At 38.9% G+C, this 27,285-nt stretch overlaps 1 protein-coding gene and 1 pseudogene across 1 annotated transcript in view; both read right to left on the bottom strand.

The window, feature by feature from the left end:
* Positions 1–27,285, bottom strand: part of OTC (ornithine transcarbamylase) — a 69,801-nt gene that overhangs the window by 15,696 nt on the left and 26,820 nt on the right. The window contains exons 4-6 of the mRNA XM_072815158.1: positions 23,288–23,375; positions 2,956–3,109; positions 949–1,071 (exon numbers count right to left, since the gene is read on the bottom strand). Coding sequence (XP_072671259.1) covers positions 949–1,071; positions 2,956–3,109; positions 23,288–23,375 — 365 coding nt within the window. The remainder of the gene's footprint in view (positions 1–948; positions 1,072–2,955; positions 3,110–23,287; positions 23,376–27,285) is intronic.
* LOC140627832 (thymosin beta-4-like) lies at positions 19,457–19,578 on the bottom strand (annotated as a pseudogene).

Below are 27,285 nucleotides of genomic sequence, written 5' to 3' on the forward strand. Positions count from 1 at the left end.
CAACAGAGTATCTAAAAGGTTCTGTGGGAATCCTTTAGGACTGGTTTGTATATGAGTCTCCTGTAGGGTTAATTTTTGTCCTCTAAAAGGCCTATTCATTTTATATAAGGCTAAGGGTATCTTAACATAGGGCTTCTTCTAGGGGCATCTATACTTTTTTATTTGAGTGTATTTATTTATGGATTTCTGTCATTATATAGGTAAAACATTAACATGTTAAGAAATTCAAACCACATAAAAGAATATACCATGAAAATAAAATCTCCCTCCTATCTTTGCTCTTGAACCTCCCAGTTCCCCTTCTCAGAGGCAACAACCATTGCCAGCTTCTTACATATCAAAAGGGTTACTTTGGATCTATGAAAGAAGTCGTGCTTCCTGTACATTTTGTGTGAGATTAGCAGCAAGGTAAGAAGTATATTGGGGAGCATTTTCACAGCCATATGGGACTCAGTTTTAAAATGCTGAAGGGCCCCCTGGAATTGAGTTTGAAATATTAAGCTGATAGAGATGCCTTCACTGTGACCTTCACATTAGATTGACATTTTCCTACTAAATTGCAGTATTAGAAAAATGATAAGATTCTTTCCATGCCTTGGGAATTCTATGCTGTCTGCATTTCACTGCTTTCTTCAGTTTTTGTGGTAGCACAAAGATGCTAGTCATCATAATGGCTGGTTTCAGGGCATTCAAAGGGATAATTCAGGGAGGTTTTTAAGAAAGACTAATGGATGAAAAGGCATTAGCCAAGACTATCTCTTATCATATAGATGGGAAATTGGGCACTCAAGAGGCCACATAACTGTGATAGTAAGGTCAGTAACATAGCCTAAATTTTGTGGTCTCACCTGTGCTTTCCTTGAATGGAAAAGAGGTTTGTTCTCACTGGGTGGTTGCAACTGGGATGATTTAAGAGGGGCTTAGTTTCAGGGCAGGAAGTTCCCCTACCTTTGGAGTAGCTGCCTGAAGATGCATCCCGAATTTTGCAGCACTCATCATGATGGAATGCAGAATGTTGTTCCCATCCCCAATCCAGCTGAGGGTAAGGCCTTTCAGAGAGCCATAGTGTTCCTAAAAGACAAGGGAGGAGGAGATTGCATCCAAGAGGAAATCTACTCACGTGAAACAATTGTTAGGGATAAAATAAAGGAAACAGTCCTCACCTCATTTTTAATGCTTTGTTGAAATGAATAAGCTACTAGGTTTCTTTTTTTGCATTTTACAGAGCAATTCAATAACATGAATGTGTAATCACAAAAAATATCAAAATGACTTAATATCTTAAACTATGACATCGTATGAACTCATACAGACACTCATATTTTCATACATTTAAAATCTGAATCTTTGTTGTATTCATTCATTCATTCAACAAATTGAGTGCCATCAATGTCCAGAGGCTTTCCTTGGCCGTGGTGATAGAACAATGAAGAAAGGAGACCAAAAAAAAAAAAATTACTGCTTTTATGGAGCTTACATTCATTTGTATTAGAATGGGGAAGCGCAATGCATCTGTAACAGTGGAACATGGTGCTATGTTCACATGTATATAAAGTTAAAAAACATGCCCATTAATATTCTTTGTTGTTTAGGGATATAGGCATGTGTAGGTAAGTATAAATACATGCCTGGGAATTATAAATATAAACATCAGGATAATGATTTCTTTATGAGATGAAAGGAAATGGGATCAGGGAGAGTTATACAATAGGCTTCAACTCTATTTGTAATATTTTACTTAAAAACAACAAAAAATTCTAAAGTAAGATTTGACAGAACTATGTAATGGGCCCAAAGCTGTTTGTTTTCTGTTTCTTGAAGTATCTGTAGGTTTCATATGTTATCTATTCATAAAGATAATATTTTAAAAAGAGAAAGGTTAAGCAACTTTGAGATCACAGAACTACTACATGGTGAACCTAGGATTTAAATCCAAGTCCATCTGATTTAGATTCCATGTTCTAATAAGCTGCTATTATTCATACAACTCTGACTTTGAGTATCTTCTATATGAAGGCATTGTACCAGGTCCTTCAGGGGACAATATGATGAATAGGACATTTTGTTGTCCTTCAATGAATTTGAAATCTAGTAATGATGAAGCCCCAGGGGGAAGAATTAAATTATCTGGCATATATGTAAAGCCATACCTGCAAGCAGCCACTTGGTATCTAAATTATTGTATCATGTTCTCTGCATGAATCTTATCCTCATCACCAAAGAGTTTCATTTTAAGTTTAACTTCACATTCATACGAGTGTGGCTTTTTCAAATAAGGAAGAATATGGACCTATCCAGTTTTCCCTGTTTCCTCAGAATAATCCACTGACACAGAAACCATGATTTTCAGGATTCCCAGTGGCAACACCAGGTAGATTGGCTGTGGCAAAACAAATGAGATGTATCTTTCAAAGTTTTTCACATTTCTAATTTAAGGGGGCACGGCTACATTTGCCTCAATTCTATAAATTCTATGTTCTTAACTCCAGTCTCAAACAGTTTATTAAAATGATAGAAAATGGCCTCCTCAGAAAGTGATTTAGTAGTTGACCATTTTGAATATTCAAAACCTACTCCACCAGTCTTCACTCTCAAGCCACAGAGCCAGATGTATGTAGGATTACATAAAGCTTTTCTATTCTATAGGCCCCAGCATTCTCTATTCATCCATTGTGTTAAATATGTCACCAAAAAAGCAAAGTGATTGAGAGAAGAGGGCATGAGAGGGAGAGTGATTAAAAGAGGTTGGGAATTAAGTTGAGAACAGAAGGATATAATGATCTATTCTTAACAATGCCCTGATTTCCTTTGAGATATAGTATTCACACATATGCTATAATTCTTTGCCAAGATGATATTTGAAAACAAAACACCATGATTTAACGGTTCCATTTAGAGCTAGTTGGGAACAATTTGTTGATTTTGGTCTTGTGTAAGGCAAAGAAATAAGCCAACCTGGAGCGTGAGGTAATCAGCCAAGATCTGGATAGGATGGTACGAATCTGATAGCCCATTGATGATTGGGATGGATGCTTCTTTAGCCAAGATATCCAGATCTGATTGTTTATACACTCGAGCCAGCACTGCATCTGTCATGCTAGACAACACACTGCAGGAAACCAAGAAATGATAATCTAAGTTAATTATGCTTAATAATTCCTTTTTAAATACATGATCTTAAACAGGAATAAGAAATGCTAACAAATTAGAATTTTTACCAAGTTACAGCTACCTATCAACATGACAGATTTAAAAGCTAATATTAAGCATGCAGTCATTATAGAAGCCAGATGTTGTTCCACAAATCTTATCCAGTGACCACTGATTTTACTATTTTTTACAGAGATAAGAAATCAGTTGTGGGCCTAACAAGTTATGATGATGAATTATAATTGACAAGGGACAGTTGGTAAAGTTAAAAGGGACAAGACCAAAAACCAGGTATACCAAGAAAAATTAATGATCTAGTATGTGGCTAATTTTCTTTTACATCATCCCACACACATACATTTTCAATGTAAAATTGAAAGTGCCAGTGCAAGAGACTTGAAGGTGCACACACAGATTGCCACACAAGAGAGAACCTTCTGGGAGGAGTCCCATTAGCAGACAACCCCAGCAGCTGCACTTTTGGGATATACTGCAGTGTTCCTACTAAGGCCACACTCCCCCCGGGCACCAGAGCTGAGCTATTCTGCCTGACATGGGACAGCTCCAATGGGCAGTCTTTGCTCTGAGGTTCCCCACTGGCCTGGCCAAGACTTTCTCAAAGCTGTCCTGCAGTCTCAGATTCCTTTTACCCTATTCCTTCCTCCTCCTTCTCCTTTCCCTGCGGTCAAACCTGCAGTGTGGTCTGAAGGCTTTCCCTGCCTACTCCTGCTTCCTCCCTCTTTCATCTTTCACAGTTGTTTCCTCCTATAAATCTCTTGCATGTCTAATTCCATTTTAGAGTCTGCTTCTCCATGAGCTTGAATGATACAGCCCATGATAAACTCCTGTAGGGGCTGAGCCTGAGAAGGCATGTAGTCCTTGTCCCTGCACCCTGTATAACTATCATCATCTCTGAAAAAAGAAAGTGTTCAACATCATAAACTCAAAAACCCACCAAAAAGGCAAGACAAACCAAATCATGGCCATGAATTGAAACCACACACACAGAAAGACGGATGTTATTATTCTCATTTTATAGCTGAAGGACCTGAGTCACAAGGTAAGTAACTTGCCCCAAATCACACAGTTAATTAGGTTGGAGGAACTCATATTCAAACCAAAGTCAATTTAAGTCAAAAGTCCATGTTCTTGGGGCTCAGTGAGTTGAGTGTCTGACTCTCTGTTTCCACTCAAGTCACGATCTTAGGGTCGTTTAGCCTTACAAAACTAGCAAGGATGGTCTTTGGTTTAAAATCTTGGTTTCTTATAACAGAGGCTTCTAACCATTTCAGCTTTAAAGAATTATTTTTCATGACAAAAAATTTGGAAACCTCTCATGATAGTAGAGTAAATAGAGTCATGATTATAAAGTATCCACTTTGGGGTTCTTTTTTTTTAAAGATTTTATTTTTTTATATTATTTATTTATGATAGTCACACAGAGAGAGAGAGAGAGAGAGAGAGGCAGAGACACAGGCAGAGGGAGAAGCAGGCTCCATGCACCGGAAGCCCGATGTGGGATTCGATTCCGGGTCTCCAGGATTGCGCCCTGGGCCAAAGGCAGGCGCCAAACCGCTGTGCCACCCAGGGATCCCTACTTTGGGGTTCTTATTATGGTTCTGTAACTTACTAGTTGTGTGACCTTGGACATGTTATTTAATTTCTCTGTGACTTAGTTTCTTTATCTGTAAAACCATAATAATAATAGCTATCCTATTGAGTTGTGAAGATTACATGAGATTACCTATTTAAAGTGAATAGTATAATGCCTTATTCATAGTAAGAGGTCAAAAAGTAGATATTATTACCATGTCAAAGAAACTGCAACTCAACACCAATAAAACTAATCCAATTAAAAAATCGGCAGAGGAACTGAATAGACATTTTTCCAAAGAAGACATACAGATGGCCAACAGACACATGAAAAAGATGCTCAACATCACTAATCATTAGGGAAATGCAAATCAAAACCATAATAAGGTATCACTTTATACATGTCCAAATGGCTAAAATCAAAAACAAAAACACAAGAAATAGTAAGTGTTGGTGAGGATATGGAAAAAATAGAATGCTCATGCACTGTTGATAGGAATGCAATTTGGTGCAACTACTGTGGAAAAGAGTATGGATAGTTCTCAGAAAGTTAAAAATAGAATTACTATATGATCCAGTAATTCTAGTATTGGGTACTCACCCAAAGTAAAAACACTAATTCAAAAAATATATATGCACCCCTGTGTTTATTGCAGCTTTATTTACAATAGTCCAATTATGGAAGCAACCCAAGTGTCCACCAATAGATGAATGGATAAAGAAGATGTGGTACATATATACAATGGAATGTTACTCAGCCATAAAAGGAATGAAATCTTGCTGTTTGCAATAACATCTAGAAGGTATAATACTAAGTGAAATAAGTCAGAGAAAGACAAATACCACATGATTTCACTTAGATGTGGAATTTAAGAAACAAAACAAATGAACAAAGAAAAAAGACAAACAATAAAACAAACTCTTAAATCTAGTGAACAAACTAGTGGCTTCCAGAAGGGGAGGTTGGTGGAGGGATGGGTGAAATAGATAAAGGGGATAAGAGTACACTTATCTTGATGAGCACTGAGAAATGTATAGGATATTGAACCATTATATTATACACCTGAAAGTAATATAACACTATGTTAATTTATACTTGAATAAAAAGATTTGACATTTTTTAAATGTATAAAAACTAAAGCTAGTATATATTCAGTAAGGTCTTCATAGATTTTCATATATTTGGAAAATGAGTCCCTCTTACATATCTGAAATATGTTATTTACCTCAAACTGTAGAAAATTACTGGTGCTTATAAAATTCAAGGACCACTAAAAAAGCTTCTTGCCCCCAGGGATTAGAGAATCAAACACTGAAAACCATTTCCCTATAACAATATCTTCTAGATTCAGATTTTTTTTAAAAATTTTTATAGATTTCTCATACCCATTGATCTCAGGTTTTCAGATTTCATGGATCAGCCCAATTTCCAAAAACATGGAGATCATCAGATTCCCAACTTTTTGTTTAGCAAATTAAAGGCATAAAACAACAAGCAATTATACACATATAATACGTTGATATCTTCATTTAATAAAAGGACATTTTAACACCAAAAGAGGTGTGAATGACCTAATCTAAAAGAATGATCTCTTACATTGAATTAATTTGAATTATGAAATTTACTATATTGTCTTTATGTTTCGTATTTTACCATGTCTAATGAAAACTTCCCATAGCAGGGCATCAGTGGAGGAGCCAAGATTTGGAAACCAGTGCTCTTAACAATCTAAGCACATTGTATATTGTAGCATGAAAGAGCCATTTTAGTTTTTCTTGTAAAACATGGGGTTTGATGGTTAAGACATAGGTTTTCAAATATTTGCTGCATATAAAAGTCACCTAGAGAGTTTTTAAATTCTTGGTGCCCAAACCATAATCTCTATCAATTATTGTCAGAAAAAAAAAAAAAACAGAATCTCTGGGGATAGGCCTTTAGGGATCAATATTTTAAAAACTTTCCAGGAGGGACGCCTGGGTGGCTCAGTGGTTGAGCATCTGCCTTCAGTTCAGGGCATGATCCCAGAGTCCTCGGATCGAGTCCCGCATCGGGCTCCCTGCATGGAGCCTGCTTCTCCCTCTACCTCTCTCTCTCTCTCTCTCTCTCTCTCTCTCTCATGAATAAATAAATAAAATCTTAAAAAAAAAACTTGCCAGGAGATTCCAATGTGCATCTAAGGTTGACAACCAAAGCTAGCACCTCACTCCTCAGATCAACAGCATCACCATCATCTGGGAACTTGTTAGAAATGCAGAATCAAAAACAAACAAAACTGCAGAATCACAGGCGCCACTTAGATTTCAATGAATCATAATCTGCATTTTAACAAGGTTTCCAGGTGATTAATTTGCATGTTAAAGTTTGAGATTCCTAATAAAGACAGAATTGAGGTCACCATATTTTTAAAAGTACCATCCAACCTTTCCTTAGAACTCTAACTAGGCCAAAAACAAAAAACAAAACAAAACAAAAAACCGAAACAACAACAACGAATATCTATCAAGAGATGGGAGCCCACAAAAGCAGGATTTTGTCCATAATCTCTGACAGAGAGTGCTTTCTAGTTCAATTGAAGGAAAAAGGCATCTCAAATCCTGAGAAATGAATAATCCACTCCACTGAGACCTCCCACATTAGAATAACTAGTCACCCTTAAGCCATCTGATGCTGTAAGGCAATAGTTCCCAAACTTTAGTGTGTATCAGAACTAAATGAAGAAATAATAAACTACAGAGGCCCAAGCTCCTGAAATAGGAGATGAGTCTGGGTCTTTGTACTGTTACCAAGTTTCCTAGGTAATTCAGATAACCTTACAAATGTTAAGAACTACAATGAGATACCACCTCACACCAGTGAGAATGGGGAAAATTAACAAGGCAGGAAACTACAAATGTTGGAGAGGATGTGGAGAAAGGGGAACCCTCTTGCACTGTTGGTGGGAATGTGAATTGGTGCAGCCACTCTGGAAAACTGTGTGGAGGTTCCTAAGAGAGTTAAAAATAGAACTGCCCTACGACCCAACAATTGCACTGCTGGGGATTTACCCCAAAGATACAGATGCAATGAAACGCCGGGACACCTGCACCCCGATGTTTCTAGCAGCAATGTCCACAATAGCCAAACTGTGGAAGGAGCCTCGGTGTCCATCGAAAGATGAATGGATAAAGAAGATGTGGTCTATGTATACAATGGAATATTCCTCAGCCATTAGAAATGACAAATACCCACCATTTGCTTCGACGTGGATGGAACTGGAGGGTATTATGCTGAGTGAAATAAGTCAGTCGGAGAAGGACAAACATTATATGGTCTCATTCATTTGGGGAATATAAAAAATAGTGAAAGGGAATAAAGGGGAAAGGAGAAAAATGAGTGGGAAATATCAGAGAGGGAGACAGAACATGAAAGACTCCTAACTCTGGGAAACGAACTAGGGGTGGTGGAAGGGGAGGTGGGCAGGGGGTGGGGGTGACTGGGTGACAGGCACTGAGGGGGGCACTTGATGGGATGAGCACTGGGTGTTATTCTATATGTTGGCAAATTGAACACCAATAAAAAATAAATTTATATAAAAAAGAAAGAACCACTGTCCTAAAGCATAAGCTTTATGCTAAAAGAATTTTAAATCTTCTTCCTTTTCTTCAAGATCTTAGTAAAAATTCTCTCCCCCTTACAGATACAGTTGTGCTTCATAGTATAGAATGCAGGCTTTTAACTCTATTATGACGAAGTTTCTTAGATGGAAGTAGATATCCCACTAAGGTTTATAACCATAATCACTTCCCTATTCCAGAAGAATTGGTTAATTTTATGATACCTAAAATCCTATGACAGAGAGAGAGGTAGAGGCGAGTTTGATTGGAAAGGGCTTCTTAAAATATGCATCACCTCCTAAAGTGTATACAAATAGGATAAAAAATCTGGATTAATCACTGCAGTTGACCTTCTAGAATCTCATAGAAGGAAAATCAGATATTACTTCTATTGTAGCTTCTCAAATAATTTTATGGAGCTAGAACCATGGGCCTTCAACCTCTTATGATTTCAAGAACTTTATGATGTATTGTTGAGTTTTGCTAGATTTAGTCTGTATTACGTGTAAATGTTATTTTAACCTCAGAGGTGAGAAAACCAAGGCCTTGCAAACCTTGGAATAATTATAGCAAGGTTAGGAAAGAATGAAGAAAGATGAGACTGAAAGAGGGAGACATGAGGGGAGCAATTGGAGAAGTCACTACCCTATAGAAATGAATTTTTCAAGATGATTGAAAAAGGGCAATTGTGATTCCCTACCTTGAACAATCCCAAGAGCTCTCAAAGCAAAGCAGCCAAAAGGCAAGGATGCATTTATTTGCCCTATTTATAATGTGGAATTGATATCCCTGGAACCTGTATGGTATAATCTTATAGGAGAGTACCTGGTCTGCTTTACTGAGGTTGCCCAATATCTCCTAGAACAGAGGTTCTGACCTTGGCTGCCCATTAAGATCACCTGTGGAGCTGTAAAAATCCTGACGTCACATTCTGCCTTTTGGAAAGTTAAAGCAGAAGATATGGTGGGGGACTCACATTGATATTTTTAAAGCTTTCCAAGTTATTCCAATATGAAGACAAGACTGAGAACCATTGTCCTCAAAAACAGAGAAAGGAGGTGGGGGAAGAGTAGGATATTCTGCTGCAGGATGGAGCAACAGATCAATGTAGAGGAGGAAAGTCTTCATAGTTGCTGAAATCCCATCATATAAGAAAAATAAGAGCTAACAAAGTGATATGGCTACACTGGAAAGAACAAGATATTATACACTTATGAAAGGTATTTTCGGGGTGCCTAAGTAGCTCAGTTGGTTGAGTGGACAGCTCTTGATTTTAGCTCAAGTCATGATCTAGGGGTTGTGAGTTTGAACACCACTCAGGCTGTGTGCTCAGCATGGAATCTGCTTTAGAATCTTTCTCTCTATATAATCTTTTTTTTTTTAAAGATTTTAATGTATGTAAAAATAATCTTTTTTTTTAAAGATAGATATTTTCCTTTCAGCCTAGTAACTACCAGGAACAGTCCTATGGCAGCAGTAATAGCTATAATCTTTTCCCCTTCAACACTTGTAAGTACCCCTAGTGCCCAGAATTTGGTCTTAATATTGTTCTATTTTAAAAAGGGGGGGAACCAGAAGCTATTATAGGATAGTTAATAACATGTCCTTGGGCTAGACAAATCAGTATTCCCTGTTGTTTCCAGGAAGCAAAAGCAATTTTTAAATGGCAGAGGCAGTGCTAGAAGGAAAAAAATCAACTTAAAGAAGCTCCCATTTGTCCAGTTGTGATCACTTATAGTAATGAAAATCATCAAATAAAACAAGTACTTGTAAAAGTCTATCACGCCAATAAGGACAAAATCAATACAAAGAAAAATGTATGAAAGTATAATTATAGTGTCAATAAAGAATGACTGTTACCATGTACATTTAAATTTCTTTGCTTAAGTAAGAAAGTGTTTATAAATAAGTGTATATATACAGATGGATATGTTGTGGGTTATTAAGTATATTTCTGTTTATAAAGCATAGATTCATACCATTTTTAATGTGTGTAAATCATAAAAAATTACATTAACTTATAAGCCAAACTCCTAGAAATGGTAGAAACTGTAACGTAAATGAACACATGCCATCAGCATTTGTGGTTTTATATAAAGTAAAGTAGAAGAGTCCAGCAGTTAACTAGCATCAGTTACCATATACAATTTACAATTAGAATGCCAATATAACCATTTATTCCAAAATAACTTAGTTAACTGTCCTGAAGAAGAATAAAAATTTTCAGACTCACCTTTCTGTCTCCCTGGGAATAAAACTTCCTGATGACCTGACTACTTACAAAACAATGTCATTAAAAAAGGCATATATTTTAAAATATCCAAACTGGCCAGGATAATATATCATGAAAACATTACAGCAGGTCTGCTAGAGTTTAAAAACAAAGAAAATAAAACTTAAGGAATACCTTATCTTTTAATTTCTGTGAAAAGTCAGAATCTATATGAAAAACTACAATTAAGATCCTATGGTAGCCAGAGAAGTGCCCCCCACAAAAATGCCTATGTCCTAATCCCCAGGACCTGTGATTATGTTCCCTTCGATGGCAAAAGGAACTTTGTAGATATGATTAAATTAAGGATCTTGAGACAGATTATCCTGGGATAGGCCCAATGTAAATACAAGGGTCCTCATAAGAGAGAGGCAAGAGGTCAGAAAGAAGATGCTAGCTAGCTATGCTGCTAGCTTTGAAGATGGAGGAAAGCTAGAAAGCATAAGGACTTGGATTCTCCCCAGGAGCTTCCAGAAGGAACACAACTCTGTGGACTCATTTTAGACATCTGACCTCCAGAAGTGTAAGATAAGAAATTTGTGTTGTTTTAAGTCACTCAATTTGCAGTAATTTGTTAAGGCACCAAAGGAAACCAATATAGATCCATGATAAACAATGAAAGTGATGTGCTAAAGATATTCAGCCTACTGGCCCGCAGCTTGAATTTAGTTTATTTTGAACTTAGTAGCCAGTTCCTAAAACCCAACCAAAATGGAGTGTTTGGCAAACCACTTAACCTGCATTCCTAGCCTCCTGAGATGATTTTTTTTTCTTTCCAATCTGATAAAATCACAGACCGAGGTCCTGAAAAGGTATCAAAATAATCTTTTGTAGAATTCCTGACAAGCCAGCAATGTATAGAGGTTTTAATTCCAGGGCCATATAAGGATAAGAATAAAAGGAGGCATAAGGATGTAAAACAACATCTATGATATTAATAGCATTGTGCCCAGTTTTGTTAAAATATTAAACAGCTCTGTAACCAGTATGCTATTTTACATGTATCTTTTCCTTTTTAAGATATTTAGAGCATCCAAGGAAATCCAAAATGCTAGGCTTGTGATTAAGTTAAATGTTTAAAAGCATTTGATTAAGTTTGCAATCAGTGGTTAAATGGTTGAGGGGACTTGTTTTGTTCATTTAATATGTATTTGATTTATTGGATAAGTAGTATGTGACTGTTCAAAACAGTTGTTCTGAAACTTGAACATATATCAGAATCACCAGGAGGGCTGGTTGGAACATAGTCAGCTGTGTTTCTGATTCAGTAGGTGTGGTTTGGGGCCCAGAAGAATTTTGCATTTCTAACAAACTCTCAGGTACTGCTTATGCTTCTAGTTTGGGGACCACACTTTGAGAACCACTAAAGAATGTTAGCTATTTTATGTTTAAAGGAATGCTAAATGCTTGATAAATTCATAAGATTAATATTTTTGACTATCAACAAAGTACAAAAAGTAGGGTGCATTCCTTTAGGTACAGAAAGCCCCTTGCACATTAAAGCATCTATGGGCAAAAGGGAGTACAACAAAGCTTGATAGAAAATGCCACTTCGATCCTTCCACCACAGAAGCTGAAGGTGAAATAGAATTAATAATACAAGTGGAAAAGGAACTGCTCCAAGGTTGTTTTCACATTGGAATCACTTGTGGAAACAAAGATATTAAAGACCTTTAGTTAGTTCGTATATTTTGTCAATGACGCTGCTTTCTACTTAATGTTTAAAGCTGCTATAAATCATACAAGAAATACTGAAAGGGACCATAAGGGAAAGGGGACAAATTGAGTGGGGAAAAATTAGAGAGGAAGACAAACCATGAGAAACTCCTGACTCTGGGAAACAAAGGGTTGCAGAAGGGAAGGTGGGTGGGGGGATGGGGTAAATGGGTGACGGACACTAAGGAGGGCACATTATGAGATGACACTTGGTGTTATACTATATGTTGGCAAATTGAATTTAAATTTTAAAAATCACAAATAAATCACCATTCTTATTTTTCATCTTCCAGGTTACTAAAGGTCTTTAAAAAAAAAAAACAGCTTTTCACTGGAAACAATGACAAACCTATAACTAGAGTTGGGCTTACAGAGCCATTAACAGTAATCTGGGCTTTTTATGGTTCTCCATCAATTTAAAACCCCAGATTTCAATATTGTAAAAGCTGTGTTATATGTAGTACAAATGAAAGGTTGACAAGTTAAAATACTTTCTCTAGCTCTATAATGACTTGATTTTTGTCTCTTTTCATTTCCATTGAATATATAAAGTTCTGTTTGCCTTCTGGTGGATTCCTGCAGCTTGGTAGACAATCTTGGGCATCTGTCAACAATGGCAGCAAAACTGCTTTTGCAATATCCAAATTACCCAAAGTTAAAGTTTCTCACACATATCAGTTTCCTCTGGATGTTCAATAGCCAATGTTAGGGTTTTAAAAAAATAATCCACAAGTTAAAACATTTATTCAACTTGATTTTACCCAAATGTTTAAAATGTAGTCTATTCCCTGCATCCCCACCCCCATCATCTCTTTTCCTACTGTGTCAAAAAAGAGAAGCATGGCATAGGACTTTAAATGGAAAGATGGTTCAGGAGATAAAATGTTAACATTGATTATTTCAGAAAAATGACAGTATTGGTGGTTCTCTCTCTCTTTTTACATCTCTTTTAGTATTTTCTACCAAAAGGACTATTACTGTAATAACCAGAGAAAAAACCCTCATATCATTCAAATAAGAACATTTTTTCCAAACATGATTTTGAAAGTAATTGAGAATGAACTAGGGCTTCTTAGAGCAATGGCTAATTCTAGGCCTTGGAAAAGAAATGTACAAGACGAGCCTGGAACATCTTGCCATATCAAGCAGTAAGGGAGTTATCAAAGACTAATAGAGGTATGTCAAAATGACCCAGCAGCCAACTTGAGGACAGGTCACATTGGCCAAATATGGGATAATTTGAGCAACAATAGGAATAATAACTGCAATGAATTGAAGCCTTCAAATATATTAAAATACATGAGTTTGAACAGAAGAACACTGACAAGAGTCATAATAAGACCAATTTCAATTTAATGAAGAAGAGAACTCTCAGTCAGTTTGTATAAACTCTCATAGGAACCGTCAGACTGCATAAAAATGAAACAAGATAGCACAGTATGTAGAGTGCCCTGATAAAGGATATTTTCATGGAAGCTCGAGAACAATTTTAAAGAAATTGGTATGGAGGAGGCATGAAGAAGATGGTTGATCTAAATAACCCATAAAGACACTCTGACCTCGAATTTTTACTATTCTTTTACATGTTTCCCTTTGGTATAAGATCAAAAAAAAATTTTAGGAATTAATTAAAACACTCAGAAGGCCAAAACGAAATAAAGCAAAACAAAGCAAAAAATACCATAAGCAAAGTCCCCCATGGCCCCAGGAAGGCCTGATGCAGAGTCAATGTGGTTGAGTGAACAGATACAAAACAAAACCAAAAAACCTGAAAAACTAAAGAAGCAACAAAACAAAAAAGAAAACACCAATCATGTGCTGGACCAGATCTTAAGAGCAAACATGGATATTGGTGAGATGGTCAATCATACAGCAATCCTGATACTGTTAGAAGTTGAGCTATTCCTAAACTTACTGAAACACAGTAAATGTGTTGCAAAAGCCAAAGGCAAACAGAACTTGTATTCTCATGGGATCCTGCCACACAGTCTTCCTTTTGTCCATATCCTGCCTTGAATAAGACTGTGTGCCACCCCAAATTTCAGTTTGTTATTAGTGACACCTCCAATCAGTTGAATAGCTGACTGTCAAGCAGTGGGAGGAATTTTGGGTTGTGCATAATGCCACTGAGAAATCTATAATTATTTAAAAATGAATATTTCATATTTTTACCTTTTATTGAAGCAAGCCAAGGCCTTAGAGGAGACATATATTTTATCCCCAGTGTAAATTGGTCAGGGAAGAAACTTATTAACTGAGTCTGCCTCCAGGAGGGAGAATATTCCAGTGCTCTGATATCTCTATCCAGGTTATAATTTTAGTTCTATCAATATAAGAATAATGAGGAAACAAAATAATACCTTTAGCAAACCTAGATGGGCTCCTCTCAAATGGGCTGGTGTTGGAGGAAATCCAGGGAGGTTGAATAATTGCCACATGCAATTTATTCACAAAAGCTTCTATAATGGCCGGATTATTTTGATTTAAGTATTAGTACCTAGTTTTGAGGACCTCAGGGATAAATGGGTAGGGCATAATGGCATTGAGAATGACCTCTTCAAAGTGAGCTATAGGAGTCTCAGTGGTAGGTCACGGTAAGCTGAATAGGAGACCCCAGTGATGTCTCGAATTTAATCAGAGCTTTCCTGAGATTGAATCAGGCCATAACTTGGTTCCATCAATATTACCTGAATATATTCCGTGTGGCTGTCCTTTATAAACATTATCTCATTCATCCTCATGTAACTCATTGAGATAAGTGTATTTGTACCTCCATTTTACAGCTGTGGAACCTAAGACTTGGAAGCAACTGGTCCAAACCACAGAGCCAGTGTGGCATGAGTTGTGACTTAAAATGAAGCCCAGCCCTGCTTCAAAGCCCTTGAAGTTTACACTATGGCAAACTGCCTCTATACTATGAAGAGTCATTGATCATGTTGTGAAGGGCTGGGTTTTGTTACCATTTACCCAAGGACATACAACTGCCATGCCTGCTAGCTTTTTGGTGAACTCTGTAAAGATTCATGGAGATATCATATTTTCAATCTATAGATATACCAATCCTTTAGTACCTAATGAGGTGCAATATTTTAAAACATTTCAGTAAGAAACCTAAGAAAGATTGCCTTTTTTCAGTCTTAATATCACTGGCATAAATACCTTTTTTATATATATTTTTTATTTATTCATTTATGAGAGAGAGAGGCAGAGATAACAGGCAGAGGGAGAAGCAGGCTCCATGCAGGGAGCCCGACGCGGGATTCGATCCCAGAACTCCAGGATCAGGCCCTGGGCCAAAGGCAGGCACCAAACCACTGAGCCACCCAGGGATCCCCTTTGTATTTTTTATTGAAGTTTGATTTGCCAACATATAGTATGTTGGCATCATCCTGTGACGGGTGCTCATCCCGTCAAGTGCCCCCCTCAGTGCCCGTCACCCAGTCACCCATCCCCCCCACCCGCCTCCCCATCCACTCCCCCTTGTTCATCTCCCAGAGTTAGGAGTCTCTCATGTTTTGTCACCTTCTCTAATTTTTCCCACTCATTTTCCCTCCTTTCCCCTATAATCCCTTTCACTATTCCTTATATTCACCATATTAAGTGAAACCATATAATGATTGTCCTTCTCCAATTGACTTACTTCACTCAGCATAATAGCCTCATAAATACCTTTAATAATAGTATTGCAGCTTTTTAAAAAGCATTCCTTTCAATATGACAGTGTTCACTCCTTCTCTTGAGGACTGTGCCTCATCCACAAATCCCTCTGTAACTTCCCTTGTTTGAGCCATCAGAATGACAATGATTTGAAACCTTTCCATGTTGTTGCGGGGGCATGTGGATGTGTGATTGTGTAGGCAGTTGAATAGTGTACCCTGAATTTATAGCCACCTGGAAACTCAAAATGTGACCTTGTTTGGAAATAGGGTCTCTGCAGAAGTAATTCATTAAGATGATGTCATACTAGAGGAGGGCGGGCCCTACATCCGAGAACTGGTGTCCTCATAAGAAAAGGAGGGGATTCACAGAGACATACAGAGAAGAAGCCCAGGTGAACAGAGAGGCAGAGTTTGAAGTGATTCAACTACAAGCCAAGGAATGCCAAGGATTGCTGAGAGCCATCAGAAGCTAGGCAGGGCAAGGAAGGATTCTACCCAGAACCTTCAGAGAAAGCATCGCTTTGCTTACACATTGATTTTGGACTTCTAGCCTCTAGAACTGTGAACGAATAAATAATCTCTGTCGTTTTAAGCCACCAGGTTTGTGGTAATTTGTATGACAGCCCTAAGAAACAAATACAGAGGTTTATGCTGATTTTCCTTTCTACTAGTTTTATATTAGTAGAATACATTTTAGCAATCAATACCATAAGCAAATTACATCTATAGGGAAAGTAATTAGAGTAGAACAATGTTACATTGTTTGGTTTTCCATGGAGCCTTTCATACACATGGTTCCTGAAGCTATATCACTAAGGTGCTGTATGAAAGTGAAAATGAGTGTGAACCTATTATGCCCCTTTTGGCTGTGGACTCAGAACATTAGGCACCAACAGCTATCATTATGGAAGGCACAGAAAGCCTTGAATCTGGAGAGAGAAGGTCCCACTGCTGTTGTGAAGTTCCATCCGATTTTAAACTTCCTAGGTATCCGTGATAGTCATGCTAAGGTGTCATTTCTGGTGTCATATCTAAAAGGACAAGCCCAGGGCAGCCCTGGTGGCGCAGCGGTTTAGCACTGCCTGCAGCCCAGGGTGTGATCCTGGAGACCCGGGATTGAGTCCCACGTGGGGCTCCCTGCATGGAGCCTGCTTCTCCCTCTGCCTGTGTCTCTGCCTCTCTCTCTGTGTATCTCTCATGAATAAACAAATAAAATCTTTTTTAAAAAAAACTATAAAAAATAAAAGGACAAGCCCAGAGTGAAGGCAAAAATGTACTGTCCAACTCTTAACCCCAGCAGAGAATTGACAAAATCTGAAAACATCCTCAAATTTGAAGCAAATTTAAATGAAAAAAATAAAGTATTTTGTGTGTGTGTCTTCCGATATGTTAGGGGGTAGAAAAGAATTGCTAAGAGAGACTTCCCAAAATAGAGAAGTGAGCAATGATTGATTCTGTCTGTTGGGGGTTTGGCCCTACAGGGATCCACCCTGAACTAAGGAAACAGTTCAAATCTTGAAGCTGTGCTCCTAATGGTGCAATATTTACTCCCTTACCAGTTAGAGTGTATCTAGGTGAAGGACATTTAGCAAAATCCAGAAGAGATGAGAGCCCAGTGGTGCATAAAATGAATTAACACAGCAGTCCTGAGATGACTGTCTTTGAAAGGCCTACTTCCAGGGTTGGCCCTTGGCTGGCATCTGGGAACTTGAACTTCTGCAGGGCTTCCACCATTCCTGGAAATAGTAAGGATAGCTCACTGCCTAAATTGTATAAATGCTGTGGATTATGCCAAACACTTCCCTTCCTTCTGGGAGTCTAGAATTTGGTTTATGCTAGGGTGAGGGTGCTATGTCACCAGTCCTCAATAAAAATCTTGGGCACAGAGTCTCTAACAAGCTTCCCTGATAGGCAACATTTCACATGTGTTGACACAACTCATTGCTGGGAGTAATTAAGCATGTCCTGTATGACTCCACAGGGAGAGGACCCTTGGAAGCTTGTTCCTGGTCTCCCCCAGACTTGACACCATGCACCTTTTCCCTTTGCTGATTTTGCTTTGTATCTTTTTTTTTCTCCTGGTAATGGATCTCAGCCATTACTATAACCATATGCTATGTCCTATGAGTGAGCCCTCCTCATGAATTCTTGAACTTGGGGGTGATCTTGGGGACCCTGACACACCAGCTTTTACAAAATATCATTCAATGTCTCAGTGCTTCCCTTATTCCTCATTAGCACCCTCAGATTACACAATACTGAACTCAGACTTAGCTAGGGAGAATTTGCCCACAGTATTTTGAAGAATGGACAGGTTTTATTCTTGTAATCAAGAATATAAAGAGCTGGGCAGCCCAGGTGGCTTAGTGGTTTAGCGCCACCTTCGGCCCAGGGCCTGGTCCTTGAGACCCGGGGTCAAGTCCCACATCAGGCTCCCCTCATGGAGCCTGCTTCTCCCTCTGCCTGTGTCTCTGCCTCTCTCTCTCTCTCTCTCTCTCTCTCTCTCTCAGGAATAAATAAAATCTTTAAAAAAAGAATATAAAGAGCAGTACATTTTATTTTGATGGCATATTAAGGTACTTCTTGGTCTGATTTACCTTTCTTTTGATGGCTGAAACAGGACCAACTTGTGAGGGTATTTTTTTTTTCATTCTTTGAAGATCTAAAATATGTTTACTTGCAAATTTTAAACATTGCTTTCTATCCTTCTGTTCCTGAATACATGAAACTTGGTCTTGCCTTAAGCTTTTGTGCCAGCAGTTCCTTCTGTCTGCAATGCTTTCCCCACAGGTTTGCATACCTGCTTCTGTCTTTTCAGTCAGTTCCCAAATGTCATCTCCTCAGAGAGGCCCTTCCTGACCACCCTAACTACAGTAACCCCCACCCCACCCACACATCACCCTGCTTTTGCTTCATCATAGCACTTACGCCAACCTGCTATTCTCATCATGCTTTATTTATTGGTTTAGTGCAAGCCTCCTCCCACTAAAATATAATTTCCACCCAAACAGAGATTTTGTTTGATTTGATCATTTTATTCTCAGTGCTAAAACAATTCCTGGAAGAAAAACTAGGCATTCAATAAATATTTTTGAATAAATGAATAATTAAGTCATTTGCTTAATAATTAACACTTTGGAAATTGCACTTAACAGCTTTTAGGAGACTAGCCCAGTTTTGCCTTTTTTTTCTTTTTGTTTCCACATTCACTGTGTTCCCCCCTTAGGTTCTTCTTTCACCAATGGGCACTTTTTTTTTATTCCACCAGGCCCCCAAAGTAGCCGGACAGGCAGATGGAGAAGCAATGCCATCAATCAGTGTCAGGTGTGCACTATTCTCTTGATTTGAAAAGGCCAGCACTGTCATTTAAACATCATCCAATCTCTTTGCATCTTACAAAGTTTAACTTCCAGGAAAAGCAAGGAGGCAATTGCTATGGATTGTATGGTACATATTGGCAGGGTAGATGTCATTAAGATTCACTTCTTCGCTTCTCCTGTTCAATTGCTTCTGTGAAAGGCAGTGGATTTCTCTTGTCTTCTTCAATTTAGATTTATTGAATTTCTGAATCTCAGCCATATCTGGTTTGTCAGATATTTTGGCAGATTAAGCAGCAATGAGGTACACAAAAGAAAGTCTGCTTCTGCAGTAGCTAGTATGCCCACCTTTCTGACATCCCCATTTACCATTTTAGCCTTTTCTGTTATTGCACTATCCTTATTCTCCTTGGACTCTAAGTATTTCCTTCTCCCCCTCCCTCACTGCACCTCAAGGTTCAGCCTTCTCCAATTCTCCCACAAGGAAATTCAGGAGCTCATTTTCTACCACTGAGCTTACAGTTCTGTTTATCCAGCTCTCAACTTCACCCAAGGTCTATCTCCAGTGGCTGGTGGACGTTTGTTTTGGAGCTTCAACCTCCAATATGTCTAACACCTAATCTAGCACCTTGTCTCCAAAGCAGAAACTCCTTTCACTTTTCTGCTTCTGCTAACATATCCATATATTTTAAGAATAACAAATCTGAAATTATTTTGCATCCACTATCACTGTACCCTTCACAATCAGTTATCATGACACCATATAAATATTTTATTAGCTGTCCCTTCTTTAGCATTCCCTTCACTCACACATTAGCATAGATTAACAGCACAACACCCCAGGATTACTACACAGCCTTCTCATTCAGGATTTCACAAAGCCACCCAGGAAACAGAACCATTTGAGGAACTTGTTAAAGTATAATTTCCTCAAAACTATCTGAGCTCTCATTGCTGAATTAGAATTTCTGATTGTGGGGCCCAGAATTCTGCATTTTTCTGCATTGGGATACACCTCTTGTAAGGACCACCACTTGATATCTAATACATTCACATGCACTGGAGAGTATAAATTGGACCGTAAGGATCAGAACACCCTCATTTTATAGAAAAGGAAACTAAGATCCAGGGAAGTTTGCACCTATGAATCACAGTCTCAAGCCTTTTGATTTTCAAGCCATGCCTAACTGATAGCCTTTTCAAGGCCTGTGTGGGGCATCTAGGTGGCTCAGTCGGTTGAGCTTCTGATTCTTATCTTTTCCGCTTAGGTCATGACCTCAGAGTTTTGAGATGGAGCCCTGTGTCAGGCTCAGTGCTCAGTGAGGAGTCTTGGAATCTGCTTGAGATCCTCTCCCTCTGCCCCTCCCTCTTTACCCCCCTCAAATAAATAAATAAGTCTTAAAAAATTTTTAAAAAGAGAAAGGTCTGCATGTTAGGTTTGGCCTTTGGGTGTGATCTGGGAACTTTGATTTGAGGAAGGTTCCAGGACTGATGAGAGTTGCTCACTATGACTAATTTTTTTAAAATTTTACAAACAGTATGGTTTAAAGTAAATATCCGCTTTCCTTCTGAGAGTCTGGATTTGGGTATGTGTCAAACAGAGGATGCTATGTGACACCAGCCCTCAATAAAAACCCTGAGTACTGAATCTCTAAGGAGCTTCCCTGGTTGGCAACATTTCACACGTGTTATCATAACTCATTACTAAGGGAATTAAACATGTCCTGAGTGTCTCCACTGGGAAAGGACTCTTGGAATTTTACACCTGGTTTCCCTTGGATTTTGCTACATGTGCCTTTTCCCTTCATCGATTGTGCTTGGTATACTTTCACTGTAGTAAATCATAGCTGTGAGTATTATGACTATATGCTGAGTCCATGAATCCTCCTAGTGAATCATCAAACATGGCAGTGCAAGCTGATGTTTTCCATAATGTATTTCACTGCCCCTCTTGTGGGCTATATATAAAAGGTAGTGCGGGTAATCAAAGCAGCATGGCCTTTTAAAAAAATGATCTAAATGCCGACTTAGCTGCTAAGCTCCATTACTTTTCTGAGTCATGGTTTTGTCATCTATAAAACTGGCCAGTAATATGTAATTTTTAAGGTTTTTACAAAGATTTAGAGATAATTGTACAAGAAATCCACCCTTTAGGGAGGAGCTATTATTTTTATTCAATGTTTTGGATAAAATGGAATGATCAGAATGAATTCTGTGGATCCACTTTATGTATCCATATATCCATGTAGCAATGGAACTAATTATATAGAGCAAAAGATTCCAATTATGTTGGAACTTGTGAGCAGATTGTTTTTCTCAGAATCTATGTAGAGCTCCTTTAATAAGGACTTGCAGTGGGAATTGAGTGGAGAGCAAGCACAGCAAAGAACATGTTTATTTTCATTCTTAGCTTTCAACCCATGCTTCATTATTTGTCTCTTACTTTTGGGGTCCTGATTTCTGGGTCCTGACCTCTTTCTGGCTGCCAATCTGTACCTCTTAACTCTTTATTGGATACTCAGCTATTCCTCTAACTTTATCCTTTTCCAACCACTACTTTACACATGATTTATTCACCATCGTTCACTTGGTTCTATATGGAAGATCCCCACTGAAACTTCTCGCCTGGATGTACCCCTGGCTTCCTCCCTTAACCAGCTTTAATATTTGCTTTTGAATAAAGTTTAGTTCACTTTTGTGGAAGCAGAATTATTAGAAAAATGTAATCCCAGTCAGTGGCAGCATAGTTGGAAAAAAAACTCATTTATGTTTATTTATTCTTTTAGTTCCGTGTTTCCAGAACATGAACACAACATTTCCAAATACTAACATTGTCCCATCTGAAATAATGTCACTAAAAGGCTTAAAGATGATTTATTTCAAAACTCTTTAGCAATTCAAATTGGGTAGATTCTTTAGTATATACTAGGGCAGCTGCCATAAATAGTGTCATAAGGAGTTACTTATGGCATATCATTTTCAGAAAAAAGTCATTAGTCTTTGATATCAAGGGTGAAATATTTAAACAAAGACATTTGCTTTGTATTTCTCAACCAAACATGATATAATGGTGACAGCATTGCTTGGGGAATTAGGGAGCCTATGTTTCAGTCTTTATGGTATAATGGTTAAGAGGCTTTTCCTACCTTGACTTTTATCTGAGTAGGGGTGAGATACTAGTACTTGCCAATAGACTATGAGTGGAAGTGATTATGTCACTTCTCTGCTAAGGTGAGTTTGAAGCAAGTATCCCAAACTCATATTCTCTTCCCATAGCTTCTGGCTGGATGTTAACTAACACCCAGGACAGTCTTGGAGGCTACACACTGAGAATGCTAGAGCCATCCTCATCCAGAATCCCTGAAGAGCCACATAAATAATTAAGCCTTCCTTCTTACCCATTAGGAATATCCACACTATGTTAGCCACTGGCATTTTGAGATTTTATCTTATAGTAGCTAGTACATTCCTAATTAAGTTGTTTCACCTCTTTATGCCAATCTATTTGGATTGTTATAGGATTGTTATAGGATTAAATGACTTAGAACAATGCCTAACATACAATAAATGCTCAATAAATTAATATTATTACCTTAATATCATTATTAATATTATAATGATTATTAACTACTCAATATTATTAATATTATACTTAATATTATTACCTACTCTGTTGCTAACTAGTTATGTGTCATTGAACATGTCGGTTTCCGTGGACATCTGTTTCTTCAACTGTCAAATATGAATTACACCTGATGCATTCTAAGTTTCCCTAAGTTCGACATTTTGTAATCGGAAACCTCTTCAAATTGCTAAGATGATGTGGGGAGGAGCATTCAGAACATCAGGTAAAGAGAGAAAGGAGGAAACAGAGAACAGTATAAAGGATGCTGAGAGGACAAAAACCTTATTTAAAGAGAAGCATATTTTCTTTTTGAAATTCATCAATTCTGAAATAAACTTTGAAGAGAAAAAGATTTACAAACCGGGCTGTGTCCATGAGACTTTCATTCACACCCAAATGAATATCTTGTGTGGTAAGAAAACAAGGGTGTCCTCCCAGAAGAGCAAAACCTACAAGCAAAGAAAAAGGAAAAAATAGCATTTTGAAAAAAAAGAACTGAAGTAGAAAACAAAATTATGAGGAATTGGCACCATCTCAATGGAAAAGTCAATCTTACTGAAGCTCTCTAATGTCTCTGGTAGGGAATTCCCAGGTAAAGCAACATGAGAAACTGAGACAGGTAGATGAAGTTTTCTGTAAAAGCACTCAACTATCCTTCAGATGTGTGCCCATTTCTCTACTTTATTGTTCAGAACCTGGCAATAATGGGGCACTGTTCACTTTTGGAAGCCATGCCTGGTTTTGGTTCTTTAAAATATATAATGATTTTCATCCCCCAAAAATGGAAAAATAAACTGTAATATAGGATATCATGGATTACAATGGAACACTACTCAGTAATAAAAAGGAAGGAACTACTAATACATACAACATGGATGAATCCCACAAACATTATTGCTAGATGAAAGAAGCTAGATACAAAAGAGTAGATAATGTATAATTCCATTTATATGAAGTTGTGTAACAGGAAAAACTACCATAGAGTGGCAGAAAATAAAAGAGCAGTTGCTTCTGGAGAGGACGATTGGCTGGGGAGGAGCATTGGTGAACTTTCTAGGGTAATGGGAATGTTTTATTTATTTATATATATTTTTAAAGATTTTATTTATTTATTCATCAAAGAGTCAGAGACATAGGCAGAGGGAGAAGCAAGCTTCCTGCTTGGACTTGATCCTAGGACCCCAGGATCATGACCTGAGCCAAAGGCAGATGCTCAACCACTGAGCCACCCAGGCACCCCAATGAGAATGTTTTATACCTTGATAGAGTTTGTAGGTCAAAAAAATAGAAAAAGTAAGTAGTTCTTTCTGAAATGGAATGAAATAACTGTATTCTACTTATATTATTCAAGAGTGTTCTCTTAAATATGTCCAGACCAAATGGATTTTACCTAGAGGGTACTGTGTTCTGACTCTAGCAATGACTATTCATGGAGCACTACCATGGGCGGGCCCTTTATAAACATTCTTCCATTGAAACCTTTATTCTAACAAAAGCACAGTAGTATTACCATAAGAACTGTATAGACAAACATTCTGAGAGTCAAGAGTTTAAACCTTGTTCAAGATTGTTTTTAAGAGATGCCGGGCAAGATGGAGGAGGAGTAGGGTCCCCAAGTCACCTGTCCCCCCCCCCCAACTTACCTAGATAACTTTCAAATCCTGAACACCTACGAATTCAACCTGAGATTTAAAGAGAGAATAGCGAGAACGCTACAGAGAGAAGGATTTTCTCTTCTAACAAGGTAGGAAGGCAGAAAAAAATTAAAAGTATACAGTGGGGGAGGGCCCCCGCGAGGATCCGGACTAAGGGGGCAGCGAGAGTCTCTGGGAGGGGAAAGCCTAGCCCCGGAGAAGCGGGAACTTTAACAATCGGCCCAGATTCTTCCCGGAGGGAAAAGTGCTCACAGGGAACTCGGGCAGGATCCCAGGAGGGGCAGTGGAGCCTCCAGGTTCCCAGGGTCACTAACAGGAGGTGCACCCAGGGGAGAGCACCCCACACACCGCGGGCCGAGCTTGGTAAAGGGCTGGAGCACAAGCCTGGCGGGGCCTCGGGGAAAAGCCAGTCGGTCAGGCGGCAGCTCCAGGAGGAGGGGGCTGCGCCTGCTGCCTTGGGGATCCAGGGGCTGGGAGCGCGATTCCAGAAGCGCAGGCCCCGGATCCCAGGGCGCCGGGGGACACAGCCCAGGATCCTGCACTCCACCCAGGACAGGCGGAGGCGGGGAGGGCCCAGGACAGCGAGGACGCTCCTGCTGCCAGGTGCCCCCGAACTGTGCAGATCAGCGCCACCCGCCCCGGGAGCATCCAGGCCAGTGCGGAGGGGAGCTGCAGTAGTTACTGCGGGAGCTGACTCTAGGGCTGGGGAGCTGGCTGCCGCCAGTGGTGGTGTTCCTCCTGGTGTCACCTCCTGCCTGGGGCGGGGCGGGGCCGCCAGGGAACAGAGGCCTCATGGGGTCAACGGCTCCCACTGAGCCCAGCACCTGGTGGGGGGCGGGACAGCTCCCCCAGGTGCACACACCTGAGAGCACAGCAGGCCCCTCCCCCCAGAAGACCCACTGGAAGAACAGCAGAAGAGCAAGTTCTTGACCAAGCAGTGCTGGAAAGTTCCAGGGGAAGTGGAAGGATTTACAGTATATAGAACCAGAGGGTACCCCTCCTTCCCCCCCCCTTTTCCGGTACAACTCATTTTTGTATGACTAAAAATTTCCAATATTTTTTCTCTTTCTCCACCTTAACTACAATATTTTACCAGCTCTTCATTTTTAAGTTTCTTCCTTTTTGACTTTCATACTTCTACAACTACATGTCTTAGATATATTTTCCACTTCTAGATTCCCTTCGACATACTCAATTTAATTTTGGGAGATATACAAGGTAGGATTCTTTGTTTTGTGGTTTTTGGTTTTTCTGCCTCATTTTGTTCTACAACGGCGGAAGTTAATACCTTCTAAAACGTGACCAGCATGCACCCAGAACCAACTGGAATACTGTACTGGTTCATTCTATGAGATTATATTCTCTCTTCATTCCCATTCTGCCCCCCTCTTTTTTTCTAAGATTTTTTTTATTTATTCATGAGAGGAACAGAGAGAGAGAGAGAGAGAGGCAGAGACACAGGCAGAGGGAGAAGCAGGCTCCATGCGGGAAGCCTGATGTGGGACTCAATCCTGTGTCTCCAGAATCAGGCCCTGGGCTGAAGGAGGCGCTAAACCGCTGGGCCACCCAGGCTGCCTTGCCCCCCTCTTTTAACTTGTATATGTTTTGGTGGTCAGTGGTGGGGCTTTCTATGAGTATTGCTGGTTTATATAAATTTGAGATTGAGCATCTTCTAATATACAGAACAAAATACACTCAGAACCAAGAGGATCATCCTTTAGGACCCCTCAAGTAGACTACATTCTCTTTCCACTGCCACTTCTCCACCACCACCATCCCTCAGTCCCTCTTCCCCCCCTTTTTTCCTTTTTCCTCTTTATTTTTTCCCTTTAATTCATTTTCTTTTTTCTTCTTTGGGGTTTTTGGCTGTTTGTTTACTACTTTGTTTTCAAACATGTTTTCCATTTTAGTGGTACTTTTGTTTTATTTTGTTCTGATCTTTTTCATTTTCTGGTCTCTGACCTTGCCAGAATCATCTAGGGTAGAATCTGCTTAGGTTGTGGTTGATATTTTTGGCTCAGCCTGCTCATACAGCCACTCTTTACTGAACAAAATGACTAGAAGGAAGAATTCACCACAAAAGAAAGAATCAGAAACAGTACTCTCTGCCACAGAGTTACAGAATATGGATTTCAATTTGATGTCAGAAAGCCAATTCAGAAGCACAATCATAAAACTACTGGTGGCTCTGGAAAAAAGCATAAAGGACTCTAGAGACTTTGTTATGGCAGAATTGAGATCTAATCAGGCTGAAATTAAAAATAAATGAGATGCAATCCAAACTGGAGGTCCTAACTGCTAGGGTTAATGAGGTAGAAGAAAGAGTGGGTGACATAGAAGACAAGTTGATGGTAAGGAAGGAAGCTGAGGAAAAAAGAGAAAAACAAAAGATCATGAGGAAAGGTTAAGGGAAATAAAAGGTACCTTCAGAAGGAAGAGTCTACATATAATTGGGGTTTGAGAAGATGCCGAGAAGGAGAGAGGGCCAGAAAGTATTCTTCTTTCTGAAGAACTTCCCTAATTTGGGGAGGGAAACAGGCATTCAGATCCAGGAGATAGAGCCCACACATACAAAACAAAAAAACAAAAAACAAAACAATAAAAACCGTTCAATACCACGACATTTAATAGTGAAACTTCCAAATTCCAAAGATAAAGAGAAAATCCTTAAAGCAGCAAGAGACAAAAGATTCTTAAGTTATAT

Source organism: Canis lupus, chromosome X (assembly GCF_048164855.1).
Source record: "Canis lupus baileyi chromosome X, mCanLup2.hap1, whole genome shotgun sequence".
NCBI lineage: Eukaryota > Metazoa > Chordata > Mammalia > Carnivora > Canidae > Canis > Canis lupus.